General features: G+C 38.3%; 1 protein-coding gene across 2 annotated transcripts in view; it reads left to right on the top strand.

The window, feature by feature from the left end:
• Window positions 1-229: 229 nt before the first annotated feature.
• LOC104598544 (phosphatidate cytidylyltransferase 4, chloroplastic) overlaps window positions 230-13,435 on the top strand; it is a 36,039-nt gene continuing 22,833 nt past the window's right edge. The window contains exons 1-3 of one of the 2 annotated variants that reach the window (XM_010260666.3): window positions 230-769; window positions 1,000-1,304; window positions 10,701-10,891. In XM_010260666.3, coding sequence (XP_010258968.1) covers window positions 500-769; window positions 1,000-1,304; window positions 10,701-10,891 — 766 coding nt within the window. In that variant the 5' untranslated portion in view covers window positions 230-499. The remainder of the gene's footprint in view (window positions 770-999; window positions 1,305-10,700; window positions 10,892-13,435) is intronic. The other variant, XR_016077344.1, reaches the window with a different exon arrangement.

Genomic DNA, 13,435 nt, shown 5'->3' with positions numbered 1-13,435 from the left:
GTCTGAGCTTATTTAAAAAACCCGAGTCCAGCCCAGAAATAGTCGGACCCAATGTTTAGAGCTCGAATCTGCATGCTTAAAACTTTGTTAAAGCCCAACTTAGAACGGGCCGGGCCGGACCAGCCCTTTCGGCCACCCGCCCATTAACAGGTCCAGTCACATGAAACTGGTACCGGGCCGGGGGCTAACCTCACTACCTCAGTGGCCCAGTCCCAAGTACGAGGTCCCTGTAGTTCCTTCTTTTCATTTTCAATAATTCTTCGTAATAGTTGTTGATTCGAGCGGGATTGTGTCTGTGTCTCGGTGGTTATCTACAGTTTGGCACCTCTCAATTTTGATCGCCACACAAGCATCTCTATCTCCAGTCTCCAGTTTCCACAAAAACATAATTCACGGAATCTCTATTCTCTAGTCTTTTTTTTTTTTTCATTCCTTCCTAAAATTCGGCATCGGGCTCCTTTAGAACATTGAATATGCGATTGTTTCAGACGTGAGCAGAATGAATTTAATGGCGTCATATATTGACATCGACCGCTGCAATTTCATTCCACTCTCCGCCACTATGCTTTGCGCTTGCCGATGTCGCCCGTCCTCGAAAACCCTAGTATTCGTTCATCCTTCATCTAAATCGAAATTGGGAGTGGTTTCTGATGGATCGAGAAGCATCATTCGGCTTCGCCCGAGATTTGGTATCACCGCACGTGGCCGGGTACTTACTGCCGTTGCCAGAGCTGAACCAAATCACGTCGACGAAGGAGATGTCCGAGAGGTGTATTTCTGAGTGCTGAACCTTACGATGTTCTTTAGAATTTTTAGCTAATTTTCACTTTTTTCTCTTCGAACATGTGTTGATTTTATCTGGGGTTATGTCTTTGTTCTTTTCTCACCATTGTCTGCTCATTTTTAATATTAGTTACAAATAGTTTTGGCTTGTATTTTCCTTTCTTTTAGTATGCCGCTTGTACAATGAATGGAATTACTGAGATAGGCATGCTGTAGGAAGTTGACAAAGGCCATAATCCAGTGAGGATGGAAAGTTTGGTACCGGAGCAACAACAACAAAAAGGGAGTCAGTTGAAAAAACGGGTTGTTTTTGGACTTGGGATTGGAATTTCCGTTGGGGGTGTTGTTTTAGCCGGAGGATGGGTTTTTACGGTGGCCCTGGCTACTGCTGTTTTCGTCGGTGCACGCGAGTATTTTGAACTTGTAAGGAGCAATGGTATTGCAAAAGGGATGACGCCTCCTCCTCGATATGTATCGCGGGCTTGCTCTGTTTTCTGTGCCATCATGCCTATATTGACACTGTAAGTTCTGTTAGTAGGATATTTTCATGTGCCTTAACTTTTTTTTTTTTCCTGTTGTCATTGAGATCACAATCAAGCTCTTTCAGAGGTTTATTCCTTTACATCTTCCTTTAATAGCGTACGTAACCTCTGAACCTTAACAACTATTTTTGGCCATAATACCTAGTTGGGCATGATACATTTGAAATCTACAGAAAATTTCCGATTGAAATATTAGATTTACAGCTGGTGTACACTAATAAGTAATTTGCTGTTACAGAATATAGAATTAATGCTTATTCATTGAAGTCATAGGAGAAATTCAGACACATGATCTAGACTGAACCCGATAGAGTTCCCACCCCTACCCCAAACTCCCATTTCAGTTTCTTTCTTTTTCTTCTTCCAATTAATTGATGATGAAGAGAATTTACTGAATAAAGCAAGAAAGAGATGCAAAGAGCTTGTCCAGGCAAGGAAAAGGAAAGAGAGAAAGAAAGGACGCGACTAAAGGTGAAAATTACAAAGGACGATTAAGCCTCTACTATATATGCAATCTGATAGGTACACTTTCATAAGAGATTGTGCTACACCATTTGGCTCCTCTGGTAGCCAAGAGAATCAAATTTTCTTCGGAGAGGCCACTGTTTCGATTTCTTTAATGATATTGACTTGTCTTGAAACTATGTTGCCATTGGTCCAGAGTCCAAACTTAACCCAAAGTGCCTCTATCTTTCATTGTGCAATCAACTGAGGATGAGTCTCTAGAGACCCTTTAACCCATTGAGAGAAGCTAACCTTCTGAGTAAATTAAGATTCATTCTGCCTACACCTTTGCTTGAGAATGCCACTAAGATTGAGCTCCTCAAAAACTTCAGAGGTCCAACTAATTCTTGTCAATTAGATAATGAGGGTGATCAGCAAAAGACTCTTTGAAGAGGCTTTCAACCCTATAAAAGATGTGAACTCACTGACTAATCAACTAAATACATCTGAAGAAGTCAAAGAAGTGGCAGCAAAGTCTAAGTCAATCTGGTCTTCTCAAATGCTTTGGAGAGTCAATCCTGATTTGAATTGGAAGTTTTATCTACATATTATTCCATACAGTCCTACAAAAAGCAAAAAGGAGATCACAAATTACATTCTTATTCCTGTCATCTAGAAGTTCTACTATGCTACTTGTCATTCTTTCAAGGAATCAGAAATGCAAGAGATTGATGGCCCTCACAGCAAAAATGATGAACTAGTATGGGTCTCTTCATTTTAGCATGTGAAGAACACATATAGTAAGAATTTCCTGTTAGTTTTGTATTTCAGCACCTTAGAAATGGAAGCTGATTTTAAAAGGAATTGACACTTCGTAATATTCTTGGCTAGCATCAAACAATTTGATCCCCATGTGGAGTTCTTAGTAGGATCAAACTATTAGCATTTGTTGTGGTTCTTAGCAGGTAGACAGTTTGTTGTCCACCAAAGAATAAGCAGAACATTAGAAAGAAAAAGAACTCTTTCTGTTAGAGTAGAGAGCAGAGATAGCTTGCTTAGAGGAAGAACCAAGTGGGAGAGGGGAGAAAAAGAGAGAAGAAGAGAAATACCTGGCTACAACCAGGATTTACTAAATCAAAATTTTATTCATCAAAGACTCTAACTTCATCCAAGGTTGGCTCTTTTTTTAGTTGGAAATAGGTAATGTATTGTATCAATTCTCAAAATATCCAAGTAAAACCAAACTAAACCCAAAAAATAAAGAGACTAAAATCACAGTACAGACAGACACTCTATAAATAAAACAGTTAAAACTCTTTCACAAAATATCAAGTTTACAAGATATAACGATATTTGTCTCATTGTATGGATAACTCAATAACCTATCTGATGACACTAAAGTTGTGCAAAACAGAAAAGTTTTGACCCCTGAAAAAAAGCCAAAAGAAATGTAATGTAATTACAACTTGAATTTTTCAAAATTCTAAGAACCCTCTAAACTATTGGTCATTCCAATACCCCAAGACCATTAACCTCTTGGTTATGACCCCCTCTAAAGATTGTCTAGGCTAGTGGCAGTGGGACTCATAGAATCCTTGTGGATCCCATGCATTGGAAACCCAGTTTTTCTAAGGAGGTTCCAAATCCCAAACTAGCACTTTCTTTTTCTTCTTCCTTACTGCATCAGGTATCTTGTCTTTTCACTAGGGATGTCCTTAATGTATTGAAAACGGGACTTTCCCAAATCAGTCCTCAAAAGATAAAGCACCAATGAAATCGCCCAGACAAACCACAGCCCAGTCACCCCAAACTAGGCACCATCTCCTGGAAAAGACAACACTCCAAAAAGCTACCTTTAAACCCAAGAAAATAATTCAATCTGAAACCAACAATGAGAATAAGTGCCTAAACAAAGAGTAGCAGAAGCAACTCTGCACCAATTAAAATTATAAACTTGAGCAGTTCATTGCCCAACCTATCTCCCTCTTCCTTGACCTCTGTTCTCCGTACCACCATCCTTGCCATGTGTCTGCTTCTGAGTGTTTAAGGATCTGGAAGCACAACACTAGGTCAAGAAAAAATTCTGCATTTGCTTGCTTTGCTTAAGAAGTGTGCCTGTTCTCTATGATGATGAGATTTCATCTTCACCCTCCTTTGTCAGTGAGACGACAGTCTAATGGTTGGAGCTAAGTACTGACTCTACACTTTATCCATCTCTTTTTTCCTTTTCTTCCTCTTCCTTACTTTTCTTCTTTCCATTTTTTTGATACCACTAATGGTTCAGTACAACCTTTCCTTTTTGGTTGATCTTGCATTATGAAGTTTGAATTCTCCTTCCAATGCTATCATCCTTGTGAGATCCTGACAGCATCTTCATAATTTGGTGCTTCAAGTAATAAATGCATGATATATTGTTGCTTGTCAAAAAATGATGCTTCAAGATTATTATTGAAGTCAAAGAGAGAGAGAGAGAGGGAGAAGTAGAGAAGCGAAGAGGGTTAAGAGAGTTTATCCCTTCCCTTGGTTGCTGTATGTTCTTTTATATATCAACTAATAAAATTCTGGTTATTGATAAAAAAAAAAGGATAAAAAAGAGAAGAGGGAGAGAAGAGAGAAGAGAGTGAGGGCCAAAGTGGTGTTGGCGGCACCTCTATTGGATTATATATTAGGGTGACAGTACAGCTAATAAACGAAACATTAAAAAGACAATAATGCCGCTGTGGACCATACATAGATAAGTACGCAACACTCCCCTTCAAGTTGGGACGTAGATATCTATCATGCCCAACTTGTCACAAAGCTTATTACACCTCAAGTGGTGAAGACCCTTTGTAAGTACATGTGCTAGTTGGTCTTTGGAACTAACATAAGCTGTACACACTTCCCCACTTTCAAGCTTTTCTCTAATAAAATGTTTATCTATGTCAATGTGCTTAGTTCTATCATGTAGGACTAGATTGGCTGCAATGCTAATGGTGGCTTTGTTGTCGTAGTAAAGTGACATAGGGCCATTGACATCAAAACCCAATTCTTTCAATAGGTTCTCTATCCACAGGATCTCTGCAACACCATGTAGGGCTGTCAATGGGTCGGGTACGACCCGATAAACCTAAACAGATTGGGACGGTTCTGGTTCCAGAAATTGGAACCGATGGGTTGATTTCGGGTCCTGATATAGTGTCCCGGTTATTATTGGTTCGGAACCGGTTCCACCTAGTTCCGAACCAATTTAGACCCGACCTGAGCTATATACGTATAATATATAAATCAATTATATATAATATTTAATATATTAAGCATATATATTTTTACTTATTATAATTGGATCCGTTGGGCAGACATAATTGTCTCGAGAGCTGATCGTTTCAGTTGTGGGTCTAAAAATGATCGGTTCTGTAAAAATTACCACTGTAAAATCGATCAGTTTTATTGTGAACAACCATTACATCCTATTGGTTCTTTTCTTTCTGGAAGATCCACCAATTCCCACATACAATTCTTATGTAATGCATCAATCTCTTCCTTCATTGCATCTATCCATTCAGGAATAGATAAAGCCTCTGTGACACTTTTAGGGATAAATATTTTCATATGAAATGTAATATGATATAGGATGATTGGTGGTACATGACCTGACACCCTTCCTCTTAGCAATAGGAAGGTCAACATCACTAGCAATAGAAATGTCAACGGTAATAGGATCAGGGGTATCAATAGGGATAATAATACCTGGCCATAGTAAATCTACCCCTAGAGAGTCTGATGATATTGGTTGCATGGTTTCAGGCTGTTCCACGGCTCTTGAACTTTTCTGATCCTTGTGACGACGGAGGAAGACATAGAGAGGAGGAGGATCAGGAAGAGAAGGAAGCAAAACCTGAGTCGGTTTCTCCTCAACCTTATTCTCCCCCTAAGGAGAAACATGAAAAAAGGGTTCAGATTCAAAAAAAGGATACATCCATAGAGATATAATACTTATGGGAAATAGGATCAAAGCATTTGAAGCCCTTTTGAGAGGAAGGATAACCAAGAAAGACACAAGGAACGACCTTGGCATCAAGCTGACCACGGGTGGAGGACAAATCATGAACAAAACATCACATCCAAAGACATGCATGGGGATAGAAAATAACAAAGCCTTGGGAAACAGGAGTTGGTGTGGGGTCTTGTACTCTAACAATCAAGAAGGCATACGGTTGATACCATAAGCAGCAGACAAAACAACATCCATCTAGAAACACTTGAGAACATTAATGTGTAACAACATGCCCCGAGCAACTTCCAACAAATGTTGGTTCTTCCGTTCTGCAACCCCATTTTGTTGGGGGGTTCTAGCACATGAACTTCGGTGAAGAGTACCACAAGAAGTAAAAAATTCTATCAAGTCACTATGAAAATAATCTTTTGCATTGTTAGACTAAAAGGATTGTATTTTGATTTGAAACTGGTTGAAAATCATACATTGAAAATCTTGCACAACCATTGGTACTTCTCTTGAACGTATTGGATAAACCCATGTGTAGCGAGTATAGTCATCAATAAATGTGATAAAATATTTATAGCCAGCCTCGAAGGGGATAGTAACAGGACCCCACACATCAAAATATACAATGTGAAAAGGAAAAGCCGATCTTTTATTTCTTCATTGGAAAGGAGCTTCTACAATGCTTACTTAACTAACATGTTTGACATTGTAACTTGGACATTGACATGACTTGAACAATTCAAGAAACAAAATTTTCAAAGACTTAAAAGACAAATGACCAAGACAATTGTGCCACAAGTAAGCACGACTCACAAGGGACTGACTCATAGACTCTGTAATCACATGGCCAGCTTTATTCTCCAGCACGTAGAGACCATCTACCAATTGTCTTCCCAGAGGCCATATCCTGAAACACAAGAATGAGGCAAAAAGGTCATTGAACAATTCAAGGAACGGGTATTGCTACTAATAGATAACAAGTTAATAGATAAGTTAGGAACATGGAGCACATCCGAAAGAGCAAAGCCAAAACCAGGATTGTATTTTGATTTGAAACTGGTTGAAAATCATACGTTGAAAATCTTGCACAATCATTGGTACTTCTCTTGAACACATTGGATAAACCCATGTGTAGCGAGTATAGTCATCAATAAATGTGATAAAATATTTATAGCCAGTCTCGAAGGGGATAGTAACAGGACCCCACACATCAAAATATACAATGTGAAAAGGAAAAACTGATCTTTTATTTCTTCATTGGAAAGGAGCTTCTAGAATGCTTACTTAACTAACATGTTTGACATTGTAACTTAGACATTGACATGACTTGAACAATTCAAGAAACAAAATTTTCAAAGACTTAAAAGACAAATGACCAAGACAATTGTGCCACAAGTAAGCACGACTCACAAGGGACTGACTCATAGACTCTGTAACCACATGGCCAGCTTTATTCTCCAACACGTAGAGATCATCTACCAAGTTTCCTCTACCAATTGTCTTCCCAGAGGCCATATCCTGAAACACAAGAATGAGGCAGAAAGGTCATTGAACAATTCAAGGAACGGGTAATGCTACTAATAGATAACAAGTTAATAGATAAGTTAGGAACATGGAGCACATCCGAAAGAGCAAAGTCAAATGGCAGAGAGATAGTTCCTTGACCAGATATAGAAGAGAAAGAGCCATAAGCAAGTCTCACCTTTTCTCTGCCAGAAAGAATGGTATAGGACTGAAACAAAGAGGACTTACCGGTCATATGGTTGGAGGCTCTGAAATCGATAATCCATGGTGATTCCAAAGTCTGGGAGAAAACATGGAAAGCAAAGGCAATGTTACCTGAAATAGAGGCGAAGGAAGTTGAGGGGTTGGGCCTAGAATCCATTTGTCGAAGGGCCCTACCATATAGTTCCATATGGTCACAAAAGGCATTGATGAAGTCTTCTTTGGGATCCGAACGAGAAGAGTACTCTTGAGATGTGTTCATAGAAGAACCAGTTGTTTGCTCCTGAGAAGCCACATTTGCAGAGACAGACTTCTTCTGACTAGAGGGACGATCCTGATACTGAGGATTTGGTTTCTTGTTCTGTTCCAGTGCTGATTTTTTACTCAGTTCTTGAGCCCACTTAGGTTTTCCAACTAGGTTCCAGCAAGTTTCATGGGTATGTCTGGGTCACTGACAGTGAGTGCACTACAATTTATCTTTCTCATCCCCTTTCTTTTGAAAATCATTCTTCTTATCTGTATTCATAACACTCCTTGCAGCAAGAACAATCTGCCCCCTCTGAATTATTCATTGCATTTCTTCTACTTTCCTCAGATTGTATCAAGGCATACACTTCATTGATGGAAGGGAGGTCCTTCTACCTAATATTTGAACCCTAATAGGCTCATATACTGAATTCAGCCCAAGTAAAAAGGCAAGCACATGCTGCTGAGAATCAAGGGCTTTATAGGCTTTAGCATCCTTATCACTCTTCCATTCAATGCTTTGATAGTACCTTCCAAATGGAGGAGAGGGCAGAACAGTAGGCTGATAAACTTCATTACCCCCGTTTGCATGTAGAAGACTCTGTTTGCAACTGATAGATTCTAGCGTAATGCCTTTGTTCAGAATACATAGATTTCTCCTGGTCCCAAATCTCATATGCTGTCTCTGCCCACATAAAATTCTGTTTGATCGATGGTGACATGGTAGAGAGAAGCCAGGACATAATTAAGCAGTTCTCCACTTCTCCTGATTCTACCTATCATGTTTCAGCAGTGCCATTCCTTGGTTCTTTTACTGTTCCACTGATGTAACCTATCTTCCCCCAAGCTGTAATATATAACTTTCATCTCTCTTGACCATGCAAGATAATTACTTCTATCGAGGGGGGTAATGGACATTGGAAAATTCACATGGTCAATGTTGCTGTTCAGTCCTCCCTGTCCAGATGTAGCACCAGAAGTAGCACTGTCATCAGAGGCAATTTGGAACTGCACCCTATTGCTTTGGTTCTCACAGGATCCCTAGAAAAAATTTCTGTACGCCAAACAGTACCTTCCTAACCTTCCTAGCACTGATCTGGGTACTCCCAGGTCTGTACGAACACAGTATTGTAAACAGACCTACAAAAGCTTTGCAGCGGCAGCACCAGTCCACAGTGTTCTCCACACTACAAGGTCATACAAAACCTACTGAGGATACTTTCCTCGTCACAGAAAGATCATATGATCCACAGGGGATTTCTAATCTCCTTCACAGTATCAGATTTAAATTTATGGGTTTTCTTGGCACACAACCAAGAAGAAAAATAAAAAAAAAGAAAGGGAGGGGGCCCTACGGTTGTCTCAGATCAGATCTGTAAACTGTAGATATCTTCAAATCTAAGAGAACAAGTCGGGAGGAAAAAAAATAAAATCTCGATCTGCTTTTCAGGACCCCACCCGCTCTGAAACCATATTATCGAAGTCAAATATAGAGAGAGAGAGAGAAGCAGAGAAGAGGGAGAGAAGAGAGAAGAGAGTGAGGGCTAAAAGTGGTGCTGGCGGCACCTCTATAAGATTATATTAGGGCGACAGTACAGCTAATAAACAAAACAAGAAAATGACAATAATGTCCCTGTGGACAATACATAGATAAGTACACAACAAAGATTATCTGTAGGGAGCAAAGATTGTTTCCATTGGGCCCAGCATTAAGATAATTGATGGCTTTAAACATATTGTGTCTGGATATGTTCTCAATGGAAATGTTTTTCATGGTTGAAATTTATTTCATTAGTTTAGTACTTGAGTTGTGAAGAACTACCTAGAAGCTTACCTTCTTTTCCCTTATTTCCCTATATTCTTTTTTCCAATCTTTAACCATTTTATTCATGATTTTTATCCTAAAATTTGCTACTTCATGCCATGCTGACTGATGTTTCACTTTGTGTTATTTTTCGCATTATGGTTTATTTAATGAATCAAAAGGATTTCTTTGTTTTCATATCAACATGCAAGGACTTTTATCTATATTTTTGTGTGGAATTATCTTCAAATACTTTTTTGCTTGTTTAAGTTTGTAACATCCAGACCCTTCATTCCATTGGAAGTACCCATATTGAATATGACATAACATGGATGTGGCTATGGGATTGGGGTATATATAAATGTTAAACATTGTTCTGACCCCTGCAACAAGTGCAGGAATGAAGAAAAATAAGGAAGAAGAAAAGAGAGACATGGAGGAAGATAACAATTGAAAGAGAAGGGTCAATTCCCAATCTGATTGACCCACATTTTTGTTATAGTAACACTGTAACAGCCAGCATAGTGATTAACCCAATCATGTGCACATTTTACCTAATGTTATTAAAAGATACTATAACCAGAATGTAAATGTTGAGTGCATGCAATTTCCAGCCAGAAATGCCTCTTTAACCTCATTTGCTATAGGTTCCCAATATGTTATTATATTTTGAGTATTTAAGTGTTCTACTGCAAGTTCGCTCTCTCTCCTCTCTTTAAATGTATCTTTGTGTTGCAAATTCATTTATTGCATCCTTTTGTTGCTGATATTTTGTTTTTGGATATGCATAATAATACATCTAGATTATTAGACATAGCTTGCTTGATTAGAAACTATATATTTATTAGTCCTATTTATCATATTCATGCATTTATTACAAATTGTGAACCTATTGTGACCGAGTTCCCATATCCAAAGATTTTGCTGTCAGAATTCAAAGGGCCTGACTCCCAGACACAACACCTGCACTCAGATCTTTGTAACAGATTATTATAAGATATCAAATTATACTTAACGTTCTTATAGTCAGTAAAGGAAGCACTTTTTGGGTAAGAAATTTTGATGAGGGAAACACAATTCCATGTTCTCATGTATAGTTTTCTCATGCTACAAACATGAACTCAAATGGGGTTTTCCCTCTGGCTGATTAGTATTTTGAATGGATTGTCAGGTATTTTGGTCACATAGACATTTCTGTGACATCAGCTGCTTTTGTTGTTGCAATGTCATTGCTTTTACAGAGAGGAAATCCTCGTTTTGCTCAGTTGAGCAGTGCAATGTTTGGGTTGTTCTATTGTGGTTATCTTCCTTGTTTCTGGGTTAAGCTTCGTTGTGGTTTGGCAGCTCCTGCCTTAAATACCCGTAAGTTTTGTTTTCCATTCTACTTGCTTATGTCATATTATCCATAATCAAATAGTGTACATGTAGTATTCTTAAGAATGGTTTGTACAGTGCACTTCTAAGTATATCCATATTCTGCTGTTAACAATTTTTAATACTGCAATATATAGCATAAATGTGATAAAGGGAAAAACAGGGGTGATAAACCATTTTCATATTGCATCCTTTTCACATAAGCACACTAAGAGTAGTATAATTATATATTATTTTAGTTATCTATCCAAAAAAGCATTTTTAGTTTTAGTGACTCTGCATTAGTTGTTGAAATCTGAAATGACATCAATTTTTTTTTTTTGAGAAGGTAAAGTAAAGATTTTATTGATAAAAGGGGCTACAGTACAACAGCAACCTAGTGGAAAAGCACTAGGTGAACAACCACATTACAAATCCCAAATGGAGTGGGACTCAAGGAGCTGAAAAATATTCACATTTTTAATATCTGAAATGGCATCATTATTTGGTGTATTTTCTATTAATAGGATATTCAGTCAAAGATAGCACCATAATTGATGAGGGTGCATAATTTTCAGAGGCATTTGTAACGAACCATCATTTCAGATGACATGATATCAACAATCAATATTTGGTTTTATAAGAGAACAAGTGCCTATGCATGTGGCTACTGGATTTTGCCCTCAATATAGGAGCTCAATCAGCATGGACTGTGGGGGTTGTAACTATTAATCAAGTATATGGAATTAGAAATAGAAGCAGGTCTAGTTCACTGGGTGGGGGGAGTTCAAGTTATATTTAATGAGATATGAGAGCTGTCCAGTAATGGTTTGTTAACTTATTGAAGGACCAGAAGTGCTCAACAGACAACCTACTTGAGAGTGTGCATGCACTTTAGAACCCATGATAATAATACTAAGATAAGGGTTAAATTGTAAGAGGTACATCATTGCATCTTACCTTGATGGAATCCTACTTCTATATCCTATAAGAAGAATAGCTCAACTTTCAACGATCAATCACATTCAAAGATTTGAAATGTAAAGATGCTCTTTTTTTTTTTTTATTTTCTTACAGAGAATTGGTTTATACCGAGTTTTTTTTTGATCAATAACACCATCTTCATTAAATTAAAAGAAAAGAGGGAATATGGATACAAAAGGGGAGATAAAATAACTTAGCTCCCCAAAAACAGAAAACAAAGGGAATGCAAAGAAGAAAGATTAAAAACTAGCCCAAAAAACAGACTCTCTATTCACTCCTTGCTTGGCCAACCCATCCGCAAATGAGTTGGCACTCTTCTTCACCCAGCTGTACAGAATCTCAATGTTCCTACCCAGCCATAAGAACTGTTTTTTTTTTCATTGTTAAAGTTCCACAAACCACTGTCCTCTGTCTTCAACCAACTAACCACCACCTTCGAATCACCTTCCAGGATCAAACGACTGATATTTAATTCCTTTGCTCTTCGAATTCCTTCAAGCGCTGCAAGGATCTCAGCCCTAAGAGAGTCACCTTCTCCATTAGGGCCAGAGAATAAAGCAGTAACAATCCCTTCCTCATTCCTGAAGATTCCTCCAATCCCAGAGGGCCCTGGATTCCTTACACTGCTGCCATCAAAGTTCAGCTTTATAAAGCCCGAGGGGGGAGGGGACCAAAACGGACAAAGAGTCCTCTTGCATCTAGCAATGGAAGCAATCTCTTTCCAGTTTCTTAGCAAGTCATCCACAGGAAAATCTGAAAACAACTCCATAGATTTTAGCCAGTGGACAGCCCTTGAAAGGATTCGATCTGAAAACAACTCCGAGTTATTAAAAATGGTTAAATAAGAAAAACCTCAGTGCATTGCCATGCCTAATCTGGAATTATGTCTTGCATATCCAAGTGAATGTGGCTTCAAATATAACAGTATTTGTTGACATGTTAGCCTGGTGGTTAAGTTCGAATGATATACAATCCAACAATTATCCAATTCAGAATACACAAAACCTGAGCTTAAAGCCACATAAGATAGCACCAAACCAAAAGACACACACACACACAGAAGAAACAACAATAAGATAAAAAGACAGGAAAGATGACAAGTATAGCATAAAAAAGAACAGAGGAAGATAATAGAATAATTGCATTCATAATTTCATAGTGACTGCAGTTGTAATAGATAGAAGCTTATAAAACATAGAAGTCATGCTTTCCCAACACCAAGAATTCCCTAATATTTTGGCTAAATGGATCTCACCAGACACAGATATGATTAAAATAAATTTTGATGCCTCTAGAGATAGGGAGGGTAACTGTGCTTTTGGTTGTATTACAAGAGATTCCACCGCCAAGATAATTAACATGAAAACAGGTCCCATTGGGATCTGTTCAATACCAGTGGCTGACATGAGAGCATGCCTTGAAGCCCATAGGTTAGCTGTGTTTGCTGGAGCTATGAAGGTGATAATAGAAGGAGAGTCAAAGACCACAATTGAAGCTTTTAAAAGGATTGAGTTCATCATCATGTAATTGTCAACTCATGCTCAAGGAATGCAGGAGGCTAGCAAGAGA

This window comes from Nelumbo nucifera, chromosome 6 (assembly GCF_055504915.1).
Source record: "Nelumbo nucifera cultivar China Antique chromosome 6, China Antique-T2T, whole genome shotgun sequence".
Classification (NCBI taxonomy): domain Eukaryota; kingdom Viridiplantae; phylum Streptophyta; class Magnoliopsida; order Proteales; family Nelumbonaceae; genus Nelumbo; species Nelumbo nucifera.
This window is presented reverse-complemented; position numbering and strand designations above follow the sequence as displayed.